The sequence below is a fragment of the Hippopotamus amphibius genome, chromosome 6 (genome assembly GCF_030028045.1).
Source record: "Hippopotamus amphibius kiboko isolate mHipAmp2 chromosome 6, mHipAmp2.hap2, whole genome shotgun sequence".
In the NCBI taxonomy this organism is placed as follows: Eukaryota; Metazoa; Chordata; class Mammalia; order Artiodactyla; family Hippopotamidae; genus Hippopotamus; species Hippopotamus amphibius.
The window spans coordinates 49,073,107-49,100,074 of NC_080191.1; the positions used below are offsets into that span (position 1 = coordinate 49,073,107).

The 26,968-nt window shown below is 37.0% G+C and overlaps 1 protein-coding gene across 10 annotated transcripts in view; it reads left to right on the forward strand.

Annotated features, from left to right (window-relative positions):
- UTRN (utrophin) overlaps positions 1–26,968 on the forward strand; it is a 501,139-nt gene that overhangs the window by 212,910 nt on the left and 261,261 nt on the right. For all 10 annotated transcript variants that reach the window (XM_057739402.1, XM_057739404.1, XM_057739406.1 and 7 more), the window contains 7 exons: positions 2,760–2,910; positions 4,149–4,324; positions 8,419–8,554; positions 9,866–10,015; positions 13,531–13,606; positions 21,940–22,154; positions 24,958–25,075. In XM_057739402.1, coding sequence (XP_057595385.1) covers positions 2,760–2,910; positions 4,149–4,324; positions 8,419–8,554; positions 9,866–10,015; positions 13,531–13,606; positions 21,940–22,154; positions 24,958–25,075 — 1,022 coding nt within the window. The remainder of the gene's footprint in view (positions 1–2,759; positions 2,911–4,148; positions 4,325–8,418; positions 8,555–9,865; positions 10,016–13,530; positions 13,607–21,939; positions 22,155–24,957; positions 25,076–26,968) is intronic.

Here is a 26,968-nt window from a genome sequence, read left to right on the forward strand (position 1 = left end):
TAAAAAGTGTTTGAAACTCAGTTTCATCATAAAAGACTTCACCCATCCTCCTACCTATGTATACCTATACCTGTCTATCCGTGAACCATTCATTTGATGAATATTTATTGAGTGCTGACTAATGCAAGGCACTTGGAGCCAGCATATAAGTAGTAGTTATAAAGGATTACAAGGCAGATATACTAAATAGATACAGACTCTTTCTCAGGGTCCAAAGGTATAGTGGAAAAAAATAGACCCTTATTAAACATTGCATAGTGCTATGATGAAGGCAATACCGGAGGTCATGTTAGGGACTCTGAGGGACATGGGAAGGGTTTTTAGAGATTGCAAAGTTAGCCATGTGGAGGGATAGAGGGAACACAATATTGCATAATGTCACAGATAAGAGAAAGTGTAGTGCTTTTGAGGAAATGAAAATAGTTCTGGAGGGCTAGAAATCATAGCAAGGAGATGAAACTGGAAAGGTCTAAATAGAATATACCAGAAGGACCTTGTATATCATGTTGATTAGTTTGTGTTTTACTCTTAGAACAATAGGGAGCCACTGCCAAGGGAATGACATTTGCTGAGTGTAGAATGGATCAGTAGAGAACAAAACTGAGAGCTGGAAAACCCGTCTGTGCTTGTCACATGATAATAGCTTGAGTAGGGAAGTGGCTGTGGATGTGGAGACTAAGAGGAAAATTTGATAATTAAATAGTTGAATCAATAAAATGTGATGAGTTGATGGAGTTAAGGAAGAGGGAGGAGTAAAAAAATGAGCCACAAGTCTTTGGCTTGAGCACTTAGGTAGGCGCTGGCACCATTGTCAGAGATAGGGAACACACATGGTGAGATGAGTTTGGGAGGGAAGATAGCAAGTTGGAATATTAGAGACAGCAAACTTACATATTTCTAGTTCAAATCCAAACCAAGGATGGGATGAGACTTGGACGTTGTGTCCTTTGACTCTCTGGAAGTCCATAGCCCTTCAGAATTCCCTATTGTCTCCCATCTAAGCTGGCTGGATTAGAGAGGAGGAGATGGCTTTTTGAATCATACCTGAACATGAGTCTCTCTCTCTCTCTTTTTTAAAACAAAATCCACAACTATAATGCTTAGATTTGTTTGAAATTTATGTTCTTTACTGAGTAATGGTCTTTACTAAGTTTAATATTTGTGTTCTCAAAGTCTTTAGATCTTTGGGGCAGCCTTTCTAGCAACATTTTCTGTTCATATTGCACCATCTCAAAAGTCGGAATTTGTGTTTGCTGCTTAGTTATTGCACATTTTTATAAATGATAGTGAAGATTGTCATAATATAGTCTCTTAGTGCTTTGTTTGAAGTGCTTTTATTTTCGTTATGCCCAATGGAATGTTGCTTCCCTGTGGGCGCTCAACAAATATTAATGGAATTTTTATTCAGTGATTTTCATGGAAGAAGGAAACAAAGATTATTTAGGAGTTAGTGATATCAGGGACCATTTTATTATTTTTTAAAATAATAATATCTTTTTTATTATATAAACATTTTAGTAGCATCAATAAAATTTCAGAGATCTCTTCTAAACTTCTACTCTAAACAAAAAGGCAGAAGGAAATTCCATAGGATCCCAATCCAACAAGGCTTTTCCTTTTTACACTTATTTTATGTGTTCCAAATATGACAGGCATGGAGTTTGACTCTATCTTATTTCTCAAGGAGGTAAGTATTAACAGAAGTCTTGGTAGTCTTTGTCTTGTTGCCTAACCTGAGCTTTGCAGATGCTCCCATCCTGTGCTGTATTCAGATCAGTGGGACACACCGGATTAGTCCCTGCACAGAGTATGTTAGTCTGCTAGGGCAGCCATAATAAGATACCGCAGACAGAATGGCTTACACAGCAGACCTTTATTTTCTGTCAGTTCTGGAGGCTAGAAGTCCAAGATCAAGGTACCAGCAGAGTTAGTTTCCTGTGAGGTTTCTTTTACTGGCTTGCAGATGGCCACCTTCTTGCTGTGTCCTTACGTGGCCTCTCCTTTGTGCTCTTGGAGAGAGAGAGAGAGGCAGAGAGATGGAGAGACAGAAGGAGATACACATAGAGAGAGATGTCTCTGGTGTCTCTTCCTCTTATTTGGACAACAGTCCTATGGGGTTAATAACCCATATGATGTCATTTAACTTTCATTACCTCCCTAAACACCCTGTTTCCATATATAGTCATGTTGGGGGTTAGGGCTTCAACATATGAATTTTGGGGGACACAATTCAGTCCATAACACAGAGATAATGGACTGCAAGAAAATTTTGAAATGTGTTAGGCTTTTGGATTTTGTTCTAGCTGGAAACTAAGTGTTCTGGAAGTAAAACACCCTATTTTTTTTTCCTAAGAGAATAGAGTAATTAATCATATTTTACATTTCATGATATTTGAAATGTTAAGTGTTTAAAGTTGGGTGGGTTATCATGCCTGCAGCTAATCTATCTTGATTTTCCAAGCCAGAGAAGGCTGTCTTTTCAGTTAAAAAGCTGCCTAGTGTGTGTGTCTGTGTGCATGAATGTGAGGAGTGGGGCTGGTATGCTAATTGCTTTGCTCTTGGTATGATGCATGTTTCTCTAAGAGGAACCCTTAACTGTAATCCACTACAAAAACTGGTCTTATAGAGCAGTGAGCTGTGAATTCACTCATTTTGAGGCTTTCAGTTGAAATGAGATTTGAATTTCCTTTTCAGAAAATTGCTTCTAGATGGTCCTGCAAAGTTTGGAAACCTGTTTTATTTTGTTTGTTGTCCTCTAGTTATTTTGATAGGGCTGTGGAAGAATGGAGACAGTTCCATTGTGACCTTAATGACCTCACACAGTGGCTAACGGAAGCTGAAGAGTTACTGGCTGATACTTTTGCTCCAGATGGTGGCCTGGACTTAGAGAAAGCCAGGATACATCAGCAGGTGAGTGCTTTCTCTCAGAGGATGAGAATCTGCTAAAAAGATGTCATATGTACTTAGTATGTGCCATTTAAGACAGATTTTGAAAGTAGGGGCTCACTATATTAATTTTTCCAGGAGTATATAGAAAATCTGTAATTTTTGTTCCAGTTCTAGTTTCCAGTTTTAAAGGTTTAAGAGAAAATGGTTATTTCAATTTTTAATTAGGATTTTAAAGAAATTTAAGTAAAAAAATACTCTTTAGTGGAAAATGTGAAAAAAAATTTTATTTTTAAAATTTTATATCCAGAATAACACTTGTACAATTTTGTACACCAGACTGTATTAAGGAAAGAAAGATATCTGCATACTTCACCACACCTCTACTTTCTATACTTGTACACTTAGGCAAATTATTTTTCTTTGTATCATTGATCATTATCATAAAAGTAAATTATTCTTGAGCTGTATATCAGGGCAGCTGCTCATGTGAGTCTAATTCAGTCTTGGGAAAATATAACACAAATAAATCAGTTCTGCTGATAATAATAGGTCCTCAAAAATAATGGTTGAAAGCAAGCAAAATTTAAATTTACCATTGTTGAAAATATTTTCTCTTTTATTAAATTTTTAAAATATATTTTATGTATAAGGCTTATGAAGAGTTAGAGAATGCTTCTTTTTTCTCATAAGTATGTTAATGTATTTTTTCTTATTTTTAGAGTTATAGAGAAGTGCTTAAATTTGACTTTAAAATATCCTTTCTTAATTCGTTGTTTAAAAATTTACAGACCAGTGAAGCAATGTCTCAGTAAAATGCACATTGAGGTTTACTTACATATGGTAGGACATAATGGTATATGGAGGTGGAGGGTTTAAAAAATTTTTAAGAGACTTTCAAGCACATGTTTCGAAGATAGGCAGTTCACTTCAGTCAAACATGATTGATGCTTGTGCGTCAATGTAAACAGCAGTGATTTATTTTATGGTATTAGGCTGTCCTCTTCCACTCTATTTTGCCTGATGACGTTCATGAGAGTGGGTTAGATTTCAAAAGAGATTTCATTTAATGTGTTCATTGAAATGTAATTAAAATGTTGAAAATGCCTTTTTCATGTACATAAAACATCCTTCCCGGGCTTTGTTTCTCTAACACTGAAATTGACGGCACGCCACAGTACCTGGGTGGATTTGGTGGAGTCATTGCCTGAGAACAGCTTAGTTTAGTAGTGAAGTGAATCTTGAGTTGTTCTCTGTCACAGGAACTCGAGGAGGGCATCAGCAGCCGCCAGCCCAGTTTTGCAGCACTAAACAGAACTGGGGACGGGATTGCACAGAAACTCTCCCCCACAGATGGAAGGTTCTTGAAGGACAAGCTGGCAGGTTTAAACCAACGCTGGGATGCTGTCACTGCCGAAGTGAAGGATCGGCGGCCAAGGTGACTTAGCCGTGGTAACTCGAGGGTGTGGGGTGAAGGTATTTGGGCAGAGCCTTTTGAGATACAATCCAGTGAATTTCAAACTTTTGTCGTCTGATATTACAATAGGAGTTTTATTGACGTTTAAGACTTCTACTGCCCATGTTCTGTATTTTTAGAACATGGTCTCTTTCTGTGTTTTTAGGGTATCCATAGGCTTAGGCTTACTTTTTTACTCACATATCATACATGTCCAAAAAAACCTTTATTCCTTATTTTGATACGGCGACTATGTGGCAGGAGTTGAAGTAGGTGGAGGAACACTCTGGACTCCCAGTCTGAAGATCTGGATTCAGGGTCAGGCCTCTCCCTCCGTTTCCTGACAGGCCTCGGGGTCTTCGTGAGTAATCCCTCTTACTTGGTAGTTTGCAGTGTCTAAGGGTGTCCGATATCCTTATATTCCAGTGCTGTGTACATAATACAGTTCCTCATCTATGTGACATAATAAATATATTGTATTATTGTGTGTTTTCATGATTATGGTACAATGCCCCAGATTTTATCAGTGTGTCTTCTGGATGCAAACACGTTTGATTAACTGTGAATATAATACTCAACATTACACATATTATTTTATATATTACTTTACAGTTATTTCAAGTTATGTTTTGAGACAATCGAGGTTTAATGGATGATTCCTACTTTGCTTAATACATTTCATCTCATTAATGGCCTTTTTTTGGGGGGGGTTAATGATAGTTTGGGGTTAAAAAGTCCCAGATCATTTTTTTCCTGCTAATTTTAACTCTGTAGATGATGTATTATTTTCCTGATAAGTTATTGTTATGTTAAAGGCTAATCTAATACTTTATCAAGTTTAGTATTATAGTATAACATAAAATATTGAATTTCGAGTATTTGGCTTATGGCTTTTTTAAAGGTTTATTTTATTCTCTTTTATTATAAAAGTAATACATGCTTATTGCAAGAAGGGCTTATGGCTACTTTTTATAAAATGTCCTCTGTTATTTTGTGTGTTTTGGTAAGAGTCAAATCACAGTTTGTGTGTCTTGGTTGAGAGGTTGCCATGTGGAAGAGACAGTGTTTGGCCTCATTTAATCCTCACAACTACCCTCTGAGGGTACTATTCAGACCCATTATACAGTTTTGGAAACAGACTCAGAGAGGAGAGGTTAAGTAACCTGTCCAGGGTCTCACAGAAAGTTAGTGACGGTGCTAACTTACGCTCTCAAATACTCTGCCCGTAAAACTTTGGAAGACCTCAGAGTTCGCTGGCCAAGTTTCCTCCTCTGTGAATGAGAACTAGGATATCGTCTCAGAGGAGTGTGATGAGGGTTAAAGGAGACAGTTTTTGTAAAAAGCACATGCCCTGACTACTCATAGTGAACATTCAAAGTATCTAGTTCTGTAACAGGAAGTTAACCTATAACTTATTCTCTAAGCTGAATTTTGCCTGTGACTGATTGAATGATTTGATCAATATTAATTGAGCCTTGTGTTTAGCATGAGGGATACAGCATGACTAAGGAATTCAGACTAAGATGAAGAAAAAGTTTAAAGGAAAAAATGATCTGATGTGAATAAAGGACATGTTATTAAGAAGACAGAGTGTTGTCGCAGACACAGGGGTGGTGGGCTGTGGAATTTAGGCATCGCAGGGGAGGGACCCTGAAGCTGGTTTTGAAGCATTTATAGCAATTTCCCATAAATTGCTCTTAGGGATGGTCTTGTAGGGTAAAGGCACAGAATAGGCAAGGTGAGAGGTATGAAATAGTATGGCCAGATAAGAAATCTGTGAAGGTTAGATGGGGAGGAGGGGTCAGGGGACCAGGAGTAGGGTTGGAAGCTGAGATCCTATAGGATTTTATGTGCCGTGCTAGGGAGTCGGCAGGGAGAGTCCCTCTAGATTGAAAATGATCTTCTCTTAAGGAAAAAAATGTGCCCGCTGGCATGGTATTAGCAATAACTGCAGAAATTCCCCTAATCAGTTTCATATGGGTCTCTGTGAAATTATTGCTCCTGGGACTGAAGGTGAAGCTAATACATGTTTTACACATTTTTTGGAAGAGAAAAGAATAGTGAATCTCTCCTCCAACATCTTGTATTTTAACTAAAACAATATTTGTTTTCATAAATTCATGTTTAACTTTACTTCAGGTTGTAATTTATCTTAAAATGGGGCCACGTTGCATTTTTATGAGCTTGTGTGTACTGTTATCAGTCATTGAGAAATAGCACATAGCTCAATTTACTTTTTGTATTGATTGCCTGTTAAATATTTGCACAGTTCAGCAACTTATGGTGTTATTCTGTAATGAGCAATTGTTATGTACTGTTTGAACGTGAATTTATAACTTGTTTTTACTTAGTGATAACATTTAAAATGTAGATTATGTTTAGCTAGTTTGCAGATGAAAATTTGTGTGACTCAAATATGTCTTATTTAAATTACTTGATAATGTTAGTTTTCTTCAAAGATATATTTTCAAAACACTAAATCAGTCATGATTATGAAACACTGGAAATTTAAATTACACCTTTTTTTTTTGAAACACAAGGTCTATAGTAGTATTTTAGTTGTTTCCAAAGTTGTTGTTTAATGACTGTTCAATACAGAGGGTAAATTACTTGTTTTGGTACTGGCAGTCTAAACAATTCGTACTATTGCTTTATTTATTTATTTATTTATTTAAAATCTTGAAGCAGTGTCCTCTCCTGTTGGATACTTAAAAATGAAAACTTATGATTTTGTAGTGAGTATCATTAGGTTTTTTTTAATTGAATTATAGTTTATTTACAATGTTGTGTTAGTTTCAGGTGTGCCACAAATCGATTCAGTTATATAGATAGATAGATAGATATGTTCTTTTTTATTGATAGATTCTTTTCCCTTATAGGTTACTACAAAATATTAAGTATAGTTCCCTATGCTATACAGTAGGTCCTTGTTGGTTATCTGTTTGTGTGTACATGTTAATCCCAAACTCCTAATTTATTTCTCCCCCGTTTCCCTTATTAGTTTTTTAAACATTAAAATATCTCCTTCAAATATTACTGAATCTCTGTTAAGTATATAAGATTTATTTAGCATTTTGTTCTGTATATATATTACATTATTATGTTAGGTTTATTTGTGATTAAAAAGTCATAGCCATAAAAAATGTAAATTCTTATTAGGGATGACATAATGTAATTCATTTAAAAAATTGCTTTCTATTTTTAAACCAGCAGCTAATAACAGTAGCTATAAAAATGATACCACCACCAAACTCTAAATAGCTTTCAGACTCTTTCTTAAAAATACGTAATCTTGTCATATGAGTTCTAATCATATTCTCATTTTTTGACAGATGGTTTATATAATTATAAATGTTATTCTTATAACATTAACAAGATGTAATTAAGACAGTTCCTTTTTTATATTCATATGACTGTTTCCTTAAAGCCTTTAAAACTTTGGCTTTGTTTTTTCTAGATCTTTTTTTGTAACTTTGTGCTATATTCAAATATAATACTTGTTTTAATGAGCTAATCGAATCTCTTTTTTTTTATTGTCTTTACTGGTATTTGTAAAAATTTCCCTTTCTCAGTATCTTGCCTTGTTCTTGTTCTTTCTTTCCTGTGAATAAAGTAGAGTAATAGTTGCCACCTAATGTGAATAATATATCATGTAATGATACCTTTCTATCTCCATGGAGTACTCAAAGAGAATTATGTATTTTTCGTTGTTATTTTAGATAAAGACATTTTTCATGTTTTCTTTTTAAAACCTCCATTATGTTGTGCAGTGGTATCTAGCTTAAAAAAAGTCCTTTGTATTAAATTTCTATATAGTTTTTCACGATAAGAGACGATGACATTCTTTAGTTTTGATGTTTTTTAATTTAATGAATGAAGAAATCATTCTTATGTTTGCAAATAATCTTTGGTATTGCAGAGTGTGTACATTACTATTAACACTCATTTAGAATATATATTAAAATAGTTATTTTTTTGTGTGTGACATATTTAGTTAGAATATCCAATGCAAATATATAATGTTCTAGTTAATTGGATAATTTTTCTCAATATTTTTCAATAATTTATTCTTTTAGGTTAAAAGAAGAAAGTAAGCAGGTGATGGATTATAGAAAAAGACTAGATGAGATTATCTGTTGGTTAACAAAGGCTGAAAGTGCTGTGCAAAAAAGATCAACCACTGAGCTGGAAGAAAACCTGCAAGAATTAACAGTAAGTAGTTTATTTGTCTCTATATTTGCCCGTGCTTTTGATGTATGAACATTTACACTAAAAATAAGATATTGCATGACTAAAGAAGGGGAAGAAACTTTGAATTTTGCGGTAAATGTGGTGAACTTTAAAGAGAAATATCCTTTTTTTTTTAAAATGTTAGAGAGCATCTGTCATTTTATTCTTGCAGAGGTAAGGCTTCACTCACATAAAAGTGATAAGTCATGTGGTCTTAGTATTAGACCAAAAGTTTTTAGAATATTTTAAACAGAGATCATTTCAGAATATAATAATGCTGTGAAGTATAGTGTTTTGCTTTAGGATTTAGATGATAATTACTGATGACTATCTATAAGACTGAGTCTTACCACCTCAACTTACTGTGGACTTACATCATGGTTGTATTGATATTAATCAAATTTTTTTTGCTGATCTACAACCAACAAGAATTGTGTATAGTTGTATAGGTATATAACATATAAAAACCTATAAAGATATACAGATATGTTAATATACCCTAATATCCATATGTTTTTATATCCACAAATTTTATATTTTTGTGTTAGGAATTAAAGTACTTTTTGCAGAACAATATGCATAATGTGCTCACCTTTTTATTAAACAAAAACAAATTGCATGTGAGTGTGGATACACACGTCTGTGCATCAAAGTGTACCTAAAAGGATACCCACTAAGCTGATAAGAGATTTTGTCTAAAAGAATCTAAGTATCTTGGGAAAGAAACTTTTAATAATCATGAAAAATACGTGGCAAAAAATTATTGTTTTTTTTTTTCAAAATGTGACAGATATCTAACAGACTTGTTCCTGTTTTAACTAAAATTTTCGGTAGTTTTCTTGGAATATGCCTTTTGTAAAAAACTTGGGGACAGTCACAAGGGCTGGGACAGTATGTATATTAGGGTAGGTAGAGGTAAGGTAGAGATGCTTGCATAAAATGGTCCTGTTGCTTCCGGGGGTTTTGGCCTTTCATTAGAATAGACATCATTTTCTTGTTTAAGAACAGAATGTTAAATTGTCGAGGTAAATATGATATAATATGACACCTGTCAAGAGATGGGGGGTCAGGGGGTAGTAGTTCACGTACATACAAACGCACACTGAAAGTGGGAGTTCATTCCCAGATTAGTTACAGTTTGTTAACTTCAGGCTTCTTAGAAGTTTATTTTCCATTTAGGAAATTAAAGGTCCACATTTATAGGAATATTTCCCAGAGGGATTTCTAGTATAGTTCTTGATCTTTTCCTGGTATGACAACCTTTTAACCAAACCTCTCTTCTGACTCCTTTAGGACTTAACCCAGGAGATGGACATACAAGCCGAAAAACTCAAATGGCTGAATAGAACTGAATTGGAAATGCTTTCAGATAAAAGTCTGAGTTTACATGAAAGAGAAAAAATTTCAGAAAGCTTAAGAACTGTAAATTCGACATGGAATAAGGTGTGTATTAAGAATTACTGTGACATCTTTCTCATGTTTATTGATTTTGTTGTCAAAGAAGTGGGATCTTGCAACTGTTTTACTAAATATACCCAAATATGGGCACATTCTACTAATGCTTCCTAATATTGATAAATTATATTTTTTTCATCTGTCATGGATGGAAGCATATATTCTCAAAGAATACTTTTTATTTTACACGTAATTTTTTGGCCTAGGAGATTTATACATTATATACGATATTAAATAATGAGTATGTATTAGAATGTCAATAAAGTGCTAATAATTATACTCTGAAAATGAAAGCATTAAAATAACTGTGATGCTGCACGTGACTTTTCACATATGTAGATTTATTTTTAATGATTTTATTCATTCAACATGTATTTCCTAGGTTCCTGCTGGGATGTAATGGTATGTGGCTACACATGACTAAGATAAAGTCCTTTCTCTTATACCGTTACTTTTTTGCAGTTGAAACAGAGGTAGATAAACTAATAGATTTCTATTTATTTTGGCTTGGGTACATACTATAACAGAGAATGAGGTCTGTCTGGGACATTGAATGGATATGTTTCTGCCCTGGTTTGGATAGGCCCCGTATCAGTCATTTTCCTCCCTCTCCATCCTTTTAAAATGATAGCAATCATTCCGTATCTAATGATTTAGGTGCTTTATTGATCTAGCCTCTCTGCTTGAGAATTACCGTCTTGATGAGTCACTGTTGCTGATGACTCACACGTCTGTATCTTTGGCCTGGGCCTCTCTCATTACTCTAGACTTCATCACAGCTGCCTCCTCAGCATCTCCACCTTCCTCCTGTGCCTTACTACTTCTCCCACTTCAGTTACTGGTAATTACTTCCTTGTTATTGTTTATGCCAAAAACCCTGGACTCGATCTTATGGTATGTGAATTATATCTTTTCAATTTCTTTTTTTTTCTTTTTTAGCTCTTTATTGGAATATAATTGCTTTACACTGTTGTGCCAGTTTTTGCTGTGCAACAAAGTGAATCAGCTGTGTTTATACATATATCCCCACATACCCTCCCTCCCTCGACTGCCTTCCACCCTCCCTATCACACCCCTCTAAGTCATCACCTATCATCAAGTTGATCTCCCTGTGTTATGCAGCAGCTTCCCGCTAGCTATCCGTTTTACATTTGGTAGTGTATATATGTCAGTGCTACTCTCTCACTTTATCCCAGCTTCGCCTTCACCCCCCCCCCCACCCCCCGCCAACCCCCGTCCTCACGTTCATTCTCTACATCTGCATCTTTACTCTTGCCTGTCACTGGGTTCATCTGTACCATTTTTTTAGATTCCATATATATAAGTTAGCATATGGTATTTGTTTTTCTCTTTCTGGCTTCTTCGCTCTATATGACAGACTCTAGGTCCATCCAACTCACTACAAATAACTCAGTTTCAGTGAATTATATCTTGATTAAAAACAAACACGTAAACCTTGGAGTCACCATCATCAGCTTCTGCTTCAAAATACCGGTCTCTTTGATGGATGGTTTGAAGGATGACCAGATGACTAGATACAGGATAGGGCAAATAAAGCAAAATTTTAACAGTTGTAGATATTGAGTGGCACATGGGTGTTCCCTGGGCAATTCTTTCAGCTTTTCTTAGGTTTGCAAAATTTGATAAATTTGACTACTTCTCACTACCCCTATGGCCGCTAAGTTGTTTCAAGCCACCATCATCTCGTGTTGTGGGGTTCCTGCCATGGCCACTTCACTACTCTCCCTGTTTCCTGCTTTTCCCTTTGTCAGTTTCTTCTTAACAAAGCAGCCAAAGTATTTGTTAAAACATAATTCAGATCTAGTAACTCCCCTGAGCAAAGGCCCACTAGTGCTGTTCCATCTCATTCAGAGTAAAGGCCAGAGTCCTTGCTGTGACTTAGGCTCATCATGTTCTGGCTTCCTGTTATCTCTCTGACTTCATCTGCTACTCTTTCTCCCTGTGCTGCTTTCCAGACATGTTGGCCCCATGTCAGACGTGCCAGACTCAGGCTTGTGCATATTCAATCAGAGCACACGTTTATTTAGCACAAAGGATGTCAATGGGTGTTGTGTAGAATAGGGCGTGGTGATCACTTTGGGAGCGTGATGTTAAACAGAGCCCAAGCTTCCTGTATCGCCCGACTGCACAAGATTTTACACAAAGTATGTGAATTATGAATGTGCAAGACCAAGCAGTGCTTACTGTGTAGAGGATTTCAACAAACACATCTTAGGAAGTACTAATCTGGGATATTTCATTCATTCATGCTTTTATTCACTCAATAGGTTTTTACTGGACTCTCATTTTATGCCAGGCAGATGGTAAGAACTAGGAATAATACATCAAGCGTAGGACACTGCTTCTAACCCAAAGAGCTTATTGTGGGTAAGATAAGTAGATAAGTACTTATAACACAGAGGTATCCGTGGGGACATAAAGGTAGGGCTCCCACCTGGCTTTGGGTGATAGCCATGGAAGATTTTGTGGAGGTCATATCCAAGCTGGTTTATAAAAGACGAGTAAGTATCCGTCAGATGGAGAACAGATGGAGAATGGAGGAAAAGGCATTGCAGGGAAAAGAAGCAGTATTTGAAATGATGTAGAGGAGACAGAGACTGAATCTGGGTCCTTGAAGTAGCTCAATACGAAGTGGTAGGACAAGTGATGCTTGCAGAGATGTAGGGGCCTCACCATGCATTACAAGGAATTTGAGTTCTGTGCTGAGGCCATTTCACCACCTTGAAAGCAATGGGAAGCTGTTGATGGGTTTTAAACAAGTTACACTTTGAAAGGTCACCGTTAGCTGCACCATAGAGATGGATGGAGCGATCCTGAGAATATCCTTAGGACATCAGGACATCAAGTAACTCCTCTGAGCCAAGCCCACCATCCAGATCAGGGTAATTGATCTGGAAAAATCAGTTAGTCATTAGACAACTTTGCAAAGAGGGAGTCAGGGAGACAGATGATGAATCCAGATTTGGATATGTGTGAATATACAGTTGACAGGGAGAGCTGGACTGAAGATATGTTCTGGAGAGTCTTCGGCCTCTTAAAACTCCACTTGATAAATGAAACAATTAGAAACCAGGGAGAGAGGCCAGGGTCAAGGGTAAGAAGACCGCAAAACCTACCCTGTAGGATATTGGTATTTGATGATGGGCAGAGGAAAATGAACTGGTGAAGGACACTTAGAAAATCAGTCAGAGAGGTGGGAGTAAAATGGAGATTGTAGAATATTAACAGAATTCAAGGGAGAGGGAGCGGCAGCATTAAATGTTGCAAGGGAGCAGGGCAGCTAAGGACTGGATGACGTTCTTGATGTCGGTGGAGCTGGGGGAGGTCAGTGGATAGTGAAAGTGGACACAGAAGCTTAGGTATGGAGGGGAAGGAAAGTGGCAGGGCAGCGTTATCATTTAGAGGAATGCTTCCTCTTTAGAAAATATAATCATCTTTATTTATATGCTACCCTTCTCTTTCTGTTTTGCCTGATGCTATAGATATGCAGAGAAGTGCCTAGTGCGCTGCAGGAATGCATCCAGGAATCCTGTTCTGTTGCTCAGACAAGAATTGCTGGTAAGATACAGTTTTTTCCTTCACAGAATTTTTTATAAACATAGCAGAATTTTATGATTGTGATCATTGTGTATGAATTAGAAAAGCTTATTTAAAAACATGATGCGGTTGTGATTTATTATTTTGCTTTCAATCATTTGAAAAGAACCTCTTCTCTACACACAAGACATATTTCACTGCCCAGTGTGTGCAAGGCATTTGCTCTTATGGGAAATAAGACGTTTAGCCTTTCCTGGGACCAGAGTGGTACTTGAGCCTCTACAGAGCGGGGAATGGTTTTCTGGGGACATGCAGCTTTTCAGCAAATCAGCTATAACTCACTGTGTTAACATGTTCTGGAGATGTGTGTAGACGCTGCTGTTGACTGAAAACAAGAAGTTTGGATGTCCTGGGGACCAGGTGGGAGATGGGGATGTAGAAGAGTTCTCCATCCCAGGGGAGCTGTTTATTGACAGATGCTGATCACTTAGATGTGGGGACAGAAGAGTGTTTTCTCACTCTTTATTTCCTTCTCTCCTTACTGAGATTAGAGTGCAGACTACTGCGCCATAGCCACTGTGACCTCTGCTAGTTAATCACTGCTTTGCAAGCTCTCTGAACCACCTTGGCCTGCTCTCCTGCTGTTGAGTCGCCAGGCAGAACCCTGAATGTGATTAACCCTAAGTGCTTCCTCTGTGCCTGCTGCTGCTGTTTCCCCCTTCTCCCGCCCCCTCCTCCCTCCCCCCTCTCCTCACCTCTCTCCCTTTTTCCCTCCTGTTCCCTTCCAGGAGTCAGAAAATGATGAGTGACAAGACTTTGGTTTTTTTCCTTTTTTGAGATTGCAAGCTTGCTAAGGGCCAAGTTTATGTTCCATTTTCCTTGTATCTCCCAGTACCTTGTACAAGAGATACCTGGCACTGGATCGGGTTTGTTGATTAAGATCCAAAACACGTGGATTAGCATTTGGGTACTGCTGCCTTACCACCTCGAGCTCAACTCCGTAGCGGTAGGGAAGAGGCTTGATGCGTTTTGTAAAAAACATTAGGTTATCATTATGGCAAAGGAGCAGGGAAAATTTGAATGTCTATTTAAAAGTACAAAAAACTGCCAGCAAAACTATACACTCTGGTAGGCAGGCAGTTCATTCTTCATAAGATAGTCCTCCCTGAAACAGGTAGGAGACCTGAAACTAATTCGGTGTGCCCCTCTCCTCCTATATGGTGTTTTAGTTCAGCTTTTTATTCTTTTAAAATTATATTAAACAAAATTAACCATTTTAAAGTGAACAATTCAGGGGCATTTAGTACATTCACAGTATTGTGCAACCCCCACCTCTATCTAGTTTCAAAATATTTCCATCACTCCGGAGTAAACTCTTACTCAACAATGTCTCTGTTCCCGTCTAGTCCCAACCCCTGACAACCACCAATCTGTGTCCTGTCTCTATGGATTTATCTGTTCTGGATATTTCCTGTAAGTGGAATTGTACAGTGCTTCTTTCACTTCTGTACTGGTTATGAGGTTTATCCATGCTGGCTTCTTGCTGACTTTACTCTGATGGGCACTCAGCACTGAAGACAGTCCAACTGCACTTTCTTCTCGGTGCCCCTTGCTCCCCGTTTCTCTACCAATAACCTCATCTTGTTTTTAAAAGATAAAATACTGTTTGTTCCACAAAATCTGCATTTTCCTTTATAGAGTCCCTCATCCTACCTGCATCTATACCCACAAACTCTACATGCTTTCTTCCTATTCAGTGGAAGAGGTCTCTCTTCCTTTCTAAGACCATCTCCTCCACCTGTGGTTTGGATCACATCTTCTCTTGACTTTTATGCTCTTTGTCTCCTCTCTACTGGATCATTCTCATTAGCATACATTTTGATGCATGTATATTCAGTGCTAGTATATTCATTTAAATTAATGTGTAGTATTTCATGCGTGGATATACTTCAGTCCTCAGAATTTTCTTATCTGGCTTTGTTCACCAGTCCCACAACTTTAGACATTTTTAAATTTTAGATAATTCAGCCAGTTCTTAGGCCAATACACTTGGATTCATCCTTGACTCTTCTCTGGATTTCATATCCAATCCATCAGCATATTGTATCGGTTCCATGACCCATCCCAATTACTTCCCTGGTCTTAGACACTCTTATCTTTTGTGTAGATTGTTGGAATATTCTCCTAACTCACTGTCTGATTCTATTCTTACCTTACCACTCCTTGATAATCTATTCTTCTGATAGTAGTTAAGTGATGCTTTAGAAACAGGTTTGATGTTACTCCTTTGATTTCAGTCTTTTAATCACTTCCAACTTACGTAAGTGAGTTCTACAGTCTTACCATGGTCCGGAAGACCATGTCTGCTTCTTGTCTTTGTAATCCCATTTCTTATCACTTTTTCCTTTGTTCATTTTGCTTCAAACACACTGGTTGTCTTGTTGTTTCTAACATGCCAAGAACATTTCCATTTATGGCCCTTGGACTTGCTGTCTCTTCTTTCTTTCTTACCCGGATGTCCTTCCCTCAGATATTGCATGTTTCACAGACTTCATTCAGTTCCCTTCTCAATATTCCCTTCTTGGATGGGCCTTTCCTGACCTGAACACCATATCGCAGATACATCCTCTCTCTCTCCAACTTCTCACATTGGTTTTACTTTGGGACATATATCCATCCACTGCCACCAGAATGTAAGCTCCACGAGGTCAAGGTCTTTGTCTTATACATTCCCATACCTGCAGCATCTAGTAAAGTGCCTTGCACATGGTAGGTTCTTAATAGATATTTGATGAACTGAAACAATGAATGAATATTTAGGCTGTTTTCAATTTTTTAAAACTGCAAAAAGTGACAACCAGGATTGGGCAGAATGATGTATGAGTTATTCTCTAGGGTACATAGTGGTGAATCACTGGGGTGATCATGGTGACTGTGGGCAACTTCACTTCACTAGCTGCTAGGTGTTCCAGGTTACCCTTCCACCAGCTGAATGTGAGGGTTCTCATTGTTCTACAGGGTTCCCCGCACTTCAACATTTTACTCCCAGGATCCCTGTAGGCTCTTAAAACTTACTGATTACCCCCAAAGACCTTTTGTTTGTGTGAGTTATGGTCATCGGTATTTACCTAATTAGAAAGTAAAACTGGAAATTTCACAAGTTATTTGTTGATTAATTTGTTAAAATAACTAATAAAAGTATATTAGGTAAATAAAAGAATATATTTAAGATATTAACATAAGAAAGTATATTTTCCAAAACAAAAACAAATTAGAAAAGTGACATGACATTACATTTTTGAAAATCTTAAAATATCTGCCACAAGAGAAGACACCTGGATTCTTACATCTGCTTGTGCATTGGCTCTGTTGTGATAGCATGTCACGTAGCCTTGAGTGAAATGCCACTCTACATTTGAGAAAGCATGAGCAGGGAGAAGCAAATAACTTAGGGTGATGATGATGGTGATTTAGGCATCCACACCCCTCGGGGGGATCTTGAGGGACCCAGAGCTCCCCGGACATCACATTTGGAACCCGTGACCTGTGAAGATAGGGCACTTCATTTTAATTTGCATTTCCTCAATTACCTGTGTGCTTGAGCCTTTTGAAAATATGTTTATTGTCTTTCTTATTTCCTCTTCTGTGGATTGTTGGTTGATGTTTTGTGAGTTTGAAAAACTCTTTTGGTTACTAATTCCTTGTCTGGAATGTGCATTGCAGATACCTTCTCCCTTCATCTGTGGCTTTTAAAAGTTTTATTTGTAGTACTATTTTCAGAATTCTTAAACATTAATGGTCTATTAATAGCTTTCCTTTTTGTGATTGATTTTAGAGCTCCTTTAGTCTTCTGAAGTCATGAAGATATTCTGTATTTTACAATTTTAGTCTTCATATGCAGGTCCTTAATTCCACTGAGAATTAGCTTTCCTAAGGTGCATGTGAGGTCAGAGTATGTCCCATCATCTTCCCGCTGCAGCCATGGCTTTTCCCGGAATCATTTATTGACCAGTAAATTCCTCCTCATTGATCTCTGATGTGTTCTTTGCCAAGGTCGGGTTTCTCTGCCACCTATGCACTGTGGCTTTTCTTTTCTAGTGGTCTGTTTGAATGTCTGGATCTGTGATACATGAAGTTAATCATTCATTATTAGCTAAGTAATACAACTAAATATCTGGTAGCACATGACCCTCTATCAAAAATAAAAAATTTTGACTGTTTTTGGACCTTTTCTTTCCTATATTAATTTTAAAGTCAAAATTTGGATGTAAAATTTGGTCAAGTTACACACGCAAACCTGTTGGGATTTTTTAAAAAATTGTGCTGAATTTACAGATTGACTGTATTTTTTAGAAAATTATTTGAGCCTCATTTAATATACCACATGCTAAAGTGGGTTCCAGATAGACCTAATAATTAATTCAACCACCTCTTGTATAAAAATTAAAGAAAAACAATAACTAATCTCCCACTGTTCTAAACAAGACAGAAACGTACAAACAAAAAATATAGAGAAAATATTTCTCAAATCTTTGGAGAAGACACGAGTAAGTTCTGGGAACACAATCCGCCAAAACAGATTTATGGATTTGATCACCTCAACTTTGTTAACATCTATATGTTGAAAAGAACTTAAATCCTAAAATAGAAACATTGTTTCAGCAGTGTGACAAGGATTTATCTTTGCTGTATAAAGAGTTCATCCAGATTCATAAGGAAGCAGATAAAGAACACAGACAGTTATAAATTATACCACATTTGGTTAACAAACATGAAGAATGTTTATCGTCACTGGCAACAAAAAAGATGTTAAATGAAGCAATGGTGAAAGATGTGTGTTTATCTATGGTGATAGAGTTTTGTTTGTGTGGATGCAGGATGTTCGTCAGTTCCACACACTCTGCTGGAAGTCTAAATGTCCAACTTACAAATTTTTACAATTTGGCAATTAGTAATAGATACATTAAATTTTTTCATATTTTTTAACCCAGTGGTTCTGTTTTGGGAAATTTCTACCATGGTGGCAATCAGAAATGTAAAGAATACACAAAAAGATACTTCTTGCAAGTTCTTTTTTTCTGGTTTTGTTGTTATTGTTTTTGCAAATTTTTTTTTTAATTGAACAAATGTTTATGGAGCACCTGCTGTGGGCCAGGTATAGTTCAGGTGTCAGGGATTCATCAGTAAATACACATGATAAATAAGTGAAGTACATGGTATATTAGGAGAAAGATAGAGACGTGTAAGAGAGACTGTGCCACTGAGGTTGGCTGTGGAGCACAGGAGGCGAGCAGGTGTGCTGAGAGGAATAGGAAATTTTAAAAAGAATATCAAGAGGCCTCATTTAGAAGATACCAAGTAAGCAAAGGCTAAGAGCAAAAGCACTTTTGTTGAATTTCCTTAATATTGTTGTTTATGTTCTCTGACTTTCAGTGTTGTGATAGGAATTTAAAAATATCCTTGACAGATGTCTGTAGCTGCACCTGTGTTAAAGTTCTGTCGATAATAGCTTATCTGAAAACCGACAGGTGTTAACCACCTAGGTATAAAAAGTTTGTTCTAAAGCATTCAGAATAATGATTTCTGAGCTGTTTTTATTCTTTTGAAAAACAGGTAAAATATGACTAAACACTCAATAATACTGTTAATTAAATTTATTGATTGGGGGGGTCCTGATTTATCAAGCTTTTCTCTGAACTTGGAATGTTACATCTAAACATTTGTCTATGGCTGACTAGCCCCTACATATGGACACAAGAAAAGCAAAGTAATCGCATACACAGTTTAGGTCAAAACGCTACTATTTAGGGAAGGAAAGAGGTACTCTAGACTATCTAAAGTGACTGATGGATGACAAGAAAATATCTTAATTTTCATGTCCCTTGGAGCCGTGAATGGAAGCTAGGTTTTATCGATTTCTTTTAATTGTCAGTGGCTCTATGAAATGTTGTGTTGAAAAGGATTCTGATGCTGCATCTTAAATCACTGAAAAAAATGTTTGTGATTGTTAGAAATGTCCACAGTGCAAGGAAAGAGGGCAAAGGGATAGCCCTTGGGCAAAGGGGTAGCCCTTGTGCCAAGTTTTTATCAGCTCGACCTACATTAGCAGCGTAGCTTACATGCCACATCAAATCCAGGCCCAGCATGCCAGGGTTTTGTAAAATCAAAACCAAGGGCTTGTGCTTTCTCTGCTTTGTAAAATCTGTACTGAGAGTCAGTGAGCAGAAACGGACTGAGTCAATAATCTAAAAGGTTCAGCCATGGAGAAGGCAGAATAAAGCCTATGTCTCTAAGTGTGTGTCATAAGTCTAAGCTGAAAATATAGCAAATGGATAGACAAAAATGGCATTTATGTATCAGAACCTGTGAAGATCAAGAAAGGCAACTAAAAATAGGGATATTTAAGACATATTTATTAAGTGAACCTATTGGAACTCTGCCAGCAGGTGTTTCTGAATCATGGTGCCACTGTTCATGGGGTTCTTGTATACTCCACCTTTCTTTGCTGCCTGTGAGAGGCTGTGCTCAGAATCTGGCACTAACAAAATTATTAGAATTGCAGAGTCTATTATTTAGCTTATTATGGCTAACTTTGATATGCATACTCTATTACTTTGCTTCTTTAAACCTAGTTTTTTTTCCAGTTTTATTGAGAAACAATTGACATACATCACTATATAATTTTAAGGCATACAGCATGATGGTTTGATTTACATGTATTGTGAAGTGATTGCCACAAATAAATTATCTTCTCATGTAAATACAGTAGAAAAGAGAAAAAAAGGAAAATTTTTCACTTTATGATGAGAACTCATCATAAGGAGAAATAGGATTTACTCTCTTAACAATTTGCCTCTATGTCATGTAGTAGTGTTAACTGTACTCTTCAAGTTGTAGATTACATCCCTGGTAACTTGTTTATCTTGTAACTGGAAGTTTGTACCTTTTGGCCATCTTTCTCCAGTTTCCCTTCCTCCCACCCTTCGCCTCTGGTAACCACAGGTCTGACTGATCTCTTTTTCTGTGAATATTTTTTTTTCTTTTTAGATTCCATATATGAGTGAGATTATACAATATTTGTCTTTCTTTGTCTGACCTATTTTACTTAGCATAATGCCTTTAAGGTCCATCCATGTTGTCTCAAATGATAGGATTTTCTAAGTTTTTTAAGTCTGAATTACATGCATGCGTGTATGTTTGCATACATATATATATGTATTTCAATATTAACCCCTTATCAGATTGTGCCTTGCAAATTTTTTTTTCCCATTCTTTGTAGGTTGTCTTTTCACTTTGTTGTGTTGGTGGTTTCTTTTGCTGTGTAGAAGCTTTTTAGTTTGATGTAGTCCCACTTGTTCAATTTTGATTTTGTTGCCTATGCTTTAGCTGTTATATTCTTTAAGGTGTTATTTTCAAAAAGTCAGTACCAAGATCCATGTCAAGGAGCTTTATTCCTATGTTTCCTTCTAGGAGTTTCATGGTTTCAGGACTTACATTTAAGTCCTTATTCCATTTTGAGTTAGTTTTTGTGAGTGCTGTAAGACATGGGTCCAAATTTATTCTTTTACATGTGAATGTCCTAGTACCATTTATTGAAAAGACTGTCTTTTCTCCATTGCATATCCTTGGCTCCCTTGTCAAGTATTAGTTGACTGCATATGCAGGGCTTTTTTGTTTGTTTGGTTTTTGTTTTTGCTTGTTTGTTTTTTGTTTTTGGCTGTACCATGTGGCTTATGGGATCTCAGTTCTCTTAGCAGGGATTGAACCCAGGCCACAAGAGTGAAAGCGGAGAATCCTAACCACTAGACCACCAGGGAACTCCCCTGCAAGTTCTTTTTTAAATTAAAAGCTCAGGAGCAGTCTAAGTATCCAGCTATAGGAAAAGGGGTAACTAAAAGTTAGTGACTATATATGTAGATTATTCACAAAGATGTTTATTAAGAATGACTAATGCTTATGTTAGAAAGTTAACTGAAAAAGAACAGAAAATTACAAATAAATTGGCTTTATAATTAAAGCAAAAACATCTTGACAAAGTAAAATAACACTCCTGATTTTCTCATGGTTGATGTATTTTTTATTTTATTTTCTCTTGATATCGGTATTAGTTACTTGTGAGTTATTGCTGCCCTAGAATATAGTGAAACTATATGTTTAATTGCCTTCATGGTGACCAAAGACATGTAGATACTTAAGGAAATACCATTGCCATTTCAGTGTTAAAAAATAAAACTCTTTCATTTGTTTTACTTAAACTAATTTTTACATAAATACACACACACACTTCACCATTCCATCACCGCAGTCAGATTATCCTGCTGTGTTTCTAATACTTTGCTACATTTTTATTTCAGCTCATCCCAGTGTCCAAAAGGTGGTGCTAGCATCATCTGCGTCAGATATTCCTGTTCAGTCTCCTCGTACTTCAGAAATTTCAGTTCCTGCTGATCTGGATAAAACGATAACAGAACTAGCCGACTGGCTGGTATTGATCGACCAGATGCTGAAGTCCAACATTGTCACTGTCGGGGATGTAGACGAGATCAATAAGACAATTTCCCGAATGAAAGTAGGTACCTAGTGTAAAGGCTTGTCATGGAAACGCCACAACACAGAGGTAGATAAGATCTCTTTGGATCACTTTTATCTTAAACTCTGGGAGAATGAGCTTTTAAAAATGCTTGATCTGCCAGACAGCCATCCTGGGCTAGAATGAGTGAAGCTTTTCTTGCATTGGTGCTGTTTTCGTAAGAACAGGTTTAACAATGGGAGCTATAGACTGAGTGAATTTTAAGATCTGAAACTGATACCGTAAATCCAGCCACATCAGTATAAATGTAAACTAGTATTACATTTAATGCCTAGTGTCATGCAGGATAATTTGTTAAAGTGCCTTTTCAACTTATATTTCATAATGAGCATATTTGTTTAATAGCTGACATCATGAGTGAGAATTTCCTGACTATAATTTTATTTCTATACATATGCCATCTTACATCAACTTGTAAAGTTCTTTTTCCATATTCAGTGTGTTTTTTTTTTAAACATTTTTTAAAAAATATATTTATTTATTTATTGGCTGCCTTGGGTCTTCGTTGCTGCACACGGGCTTTCTCTAGTTGCTGCAAGCGGGGGCTACTCTTCATTGTGGTGTGGAGGCTCCTCATTGTAGTGGCTTCTCTTATTGTGGAGCACGGGCCCTAGGCATGTGGGCTTCAACAGTTGTGGCAGATGGGCTCAGTAGTTGTGGCTCACGGGCTCTAGAGCGCAGGCTCAATAGTTGTGGCTCACGGGCTTAGTTGCTCCATGGCATGTGGAATCTTCCCAGGACAGGGCTTGAACCTGTGTCCCCTGCATTGGCAGGCGGATTCTTTACCACTGCGCCACCTAGGAAGTCCTTCAGTGTGTTTTTGGTACTGGGCTGAGTGTTGTCTAGGGATACTGGAATGAATAACCAGATAGATAATGGGAATGAACCATGAAACAATAATGACAGCTATTGCTGCCTCTTATTAAGTGCTTAATGTATGCTAGATATTTTCCTGAGTATTTTACATGTATTATCTGATTCACTTTAACAATCCTGTGAGGTAGGTACCAGTTTTATTCGCATATTTAAAATATGTGTGACCAGGCACAGTCTAATAAAAGCCATGGGGCAGGTACAAGCCATCTGTAAGGGGGAGCCAGGATGATGAAAGGGTTATATCCACGGTTAAGGAAGACAGACTATGTGGAATTTTGACCTTTAGAGACAAATGAATGGCATTCCTGGTATAGGGACCAGGGTGAATAAAAACGTGAGGCGGGGAGCATGAAGGATGTTGGGTCAAGAATTGCGCAGTAAAGAGGTGTAATGGGAAGTCAGATAGCAAAGACAGCTCAAGTTCACATTGTGAAGGAGCTTGTAGACCATGCAAGGCTCTTCAGACTTTTAGTCTGTAAGCAATTGCCAAGCATCTTCTTTTCCCTTTTTTAAATTGTGGCTGGAGACTGATGATGATAATGCTCTGCTTGAGTAAGAAGACTGGGAATAGTGCAAGAGATGCTTAAAACAAGGAGAAAAGCCCTTTCTGAGTGGCTGAGATGATGCTATTGCAATTAGCGGAAATCAGGAACAGAAGAAATGGAATTCTGGATGAGGGTTTGATCGATTTCGTTTCAGATAAGTTGTGTTGAGAGGCCCTTATGCCATTTAGAAAGAAATGATCAGCATTCATTGACCTGTCTCTCTGCGACTCAGAATTAGAAGTTGTGGATAAGGCATTTAGAAATAATATTTGACACTAGAGGAGTAATTGAAATCTGAAAAATTAGTGAATTCACAGAGGAAGAGCTCAGAGAGAATCTTTGGAAACTGGGTGTTTTTTTTTCTTAATTTTAATTTTTGGCTGCATTGGGTCTTCATTGCTGCGAGCAGGCTTTCTCTAGTTGTGGCGAGTGGGGGCTACTCTTCCTTATGGTGCATGGGCTTCTCAGTGCGGTGGCTTCTCTTGTTGTGGAGCACAGGCTCTAGGCATGCGGGCTTCAGTAGCTGTGGCACGTGGGCTCTGTAGTTGTGGCAGGCATGCTCTAGGGCACATAGGCTTCAGTAGTTGTGGCTTGCAGGCTCTAGAGTGCAGGCTCAGTAGTTGTGGTGCACGGGCTTAGTTGTTCCGCGGCATGTGGAATCTTCCTGGACCAGGGATTGAACCCTTGTCCCCTGCAGTGGCAGGTGGATTCTTAACCACTGTGCCACCAGGGAAGTCTGGAAATTGTATTTTCTAATCTTTATGGCTATTTATTTGTTGTATAATTAGAATACACCTTTTTCCTGATATTGCTAACTTTTCTCCCATGTTTATTAGTACTAAGAGACACGAACTTTCTAGAGCTGCAGTTTTTCATGTCTAAGATTATTTAATTTGCAGTTATGCCAATTAGCATTTTTCTAATGCCTCACCTCCATCTCCGGAAGTGCCATTAATTTATGTTCATACCTGATGTAGGGCGGATACGCAGAGCATCAGCTGTAGAAATCACTGCTAATGTTTTGAAAGCGCTTTTTAATTTTCAAAGGGATTTTCTTCATTTAATTTTCTCAGACTTGATATAGCTGAACTGCAAGCATTTTATTATTTCCTTTTGTGAAAACAAAAACACAGAGAGGTAAGGTGCCTTTCCTGGTGATCCAGGTGATAAAGTGGGGGAGCTGAGATTTGAACCTAGGACCTCTGACTTCAAATCCTGTACTTTCTCCCCTACATCAGTGATGTATCACTATCCTTTATAGGAGGAGAATAACAACTTTCATGTCAGCGACCACTTTTGCTTTGTTAGTATTTTATCATGCGGCTTTTTAACCTATCTTAACAATCATTTTGTCTTAACAGATCACAAAGTCTGACTTAGAACAGCGCCATCCTCAGCTTGATTATGTTTTTACATTGGCACAGAATTTGAAAAATAAAGCTTCCAGTTCAGACGTGAGAACAGCAATTACAGAAAAATGTAAGTTTTTAAAAAAATTACATATCATCATTCGCTTTCCCTGAAAATGGAAACACACACACACAGACACAGACACACACAGACACACACACACACACACATCTTTGAAGATTATTCAACCAGAAATTAATATTATTTGATAATCTGATATTTGATACTCTTTATCCATTAATAAAATAGCTTTCCTTTTGTGAACATTGTCATAATTCCCTTATGAATTCCTTAAGGTATTAACATCATTACTTTTAAGTAATTACTGATACATTGAAGTTTTTTCTTTTAAGTTAGAATTTTTTTAAAGGAACAACAACAACAAAAAGTTAGAGAAACCCTTAGGTATGTAAATGCATTCTTCTGTTATATTCACTGAAACCTTATCGTACCATGTCTTTTAACTCATCTTCTCAAAATTCATTACAAAAATATTTACTGAGCAGCTACTATGTACTTGTATGTCTGGCATTAATTTGGGACTGCTTTAGTTAAGTACAAAATAAAACAAAACAAAAATTAAAAACAAAACAGCAACAACAAAGTTCCCTGATTCAAGTTTGCTTTCTGACTTAAAGGCATCCGTTAAATCTGTATGTCATACAAAACAAAGTCAAAATTCTCAAGAATGTCACATAGGGGATAATCACTGTCTGCTTTCATCGCTCCCTCTCTTTAGCCCGCAGCACTGTCTGTAACTATTCTGTGCTATATAAATTCTTTAAAACATCCTGACATCTCTTAGTCTCCTTACCTTTATTCACATTGTTTTTTCTTCTTCTTGGCCTTCTCTCCCCAGGAGAAATTCTACTCAGCAGCTAAAATGTCACCCGCTTTGTGAAGTCTTTCCCACCCTCTCCTACTCCCTGGTGAACTATATTTTCTATCTTTAGTTCCTGCTGTGGCCTATTCCCCCATAATTTCATTGCAGATCTCATAGTTAATTCTCTCTCCTCTCTGTAGATTGTACATACTCCCCTTTTTGGCTCTGAGGCCCCTCACAGGGCCCAGCACCAATTAGGTACTTAATAAATATTTATTTGTGGCAGACTATAAACTGGAAAGTATTTTATTACTTTGTTTAATATTTCTGAAGGAAAGTCAACTATCTGCCTATAAAAACTGTTTTGATTTCAAAATAAATGTGGCAGCAGCAAGGTTATTACAAGAGATGAGTTAGCAGAGAACTTTTAGTGTCTCACAATGTTGGTTTATTTTTACTAAGTAAGCCATTTCCTTTCTTTCCCCCTCTTGTTATTAGCTGATGGGGTGCATGTACCCATTAGGGAACTCTGGAGTGACCCTCTTTCCCATCACATGGCAAAGGAGCTCCTTGGCTTTGGTGATACCCAACTATTTACAAAGATGTCTTCACGTTGCTTTTTCTACTGTTTTGTGTTTGTTCCACCACCTCTCCTCTTTGTCGAAAGTTTCTTTTAAGATTTTCTATGCCCGAATATCTTCCTTTTCCACTTTAACTCCCTCTCTTTGTTTTCGTTCAATTTTTTCTGGTATAGAGACTGCCTAGTCTTTATCACTATTCATTACATGAAAAACCTCCCTCAGCAAGAGGGTACTACTAATAGTGACCCGCTTTTTGCACTTCTTCCCAATGAATAGGATAATTTGCTTATTTTTTATGATAAACCTATGATACTTGCTGTCACTTGATGTCTTTAGTTTTATTTGTTCAGTATTAAAGAATTCTATTAGTTACAGAATTGGTGTAAGTACTTTATGTATCTTTATAACTGACAAGTAAAATGTTATTACAAATTTGCCCTCTCCCTAAGTTAAAAATTGAAGCAATTTATTTAATTACTTTGTTTAATTTAAACTGTTAAATAAGACAGCATAAAACAATCTCATTGAACAATTTTTTAGAATTATTATACATAAGTG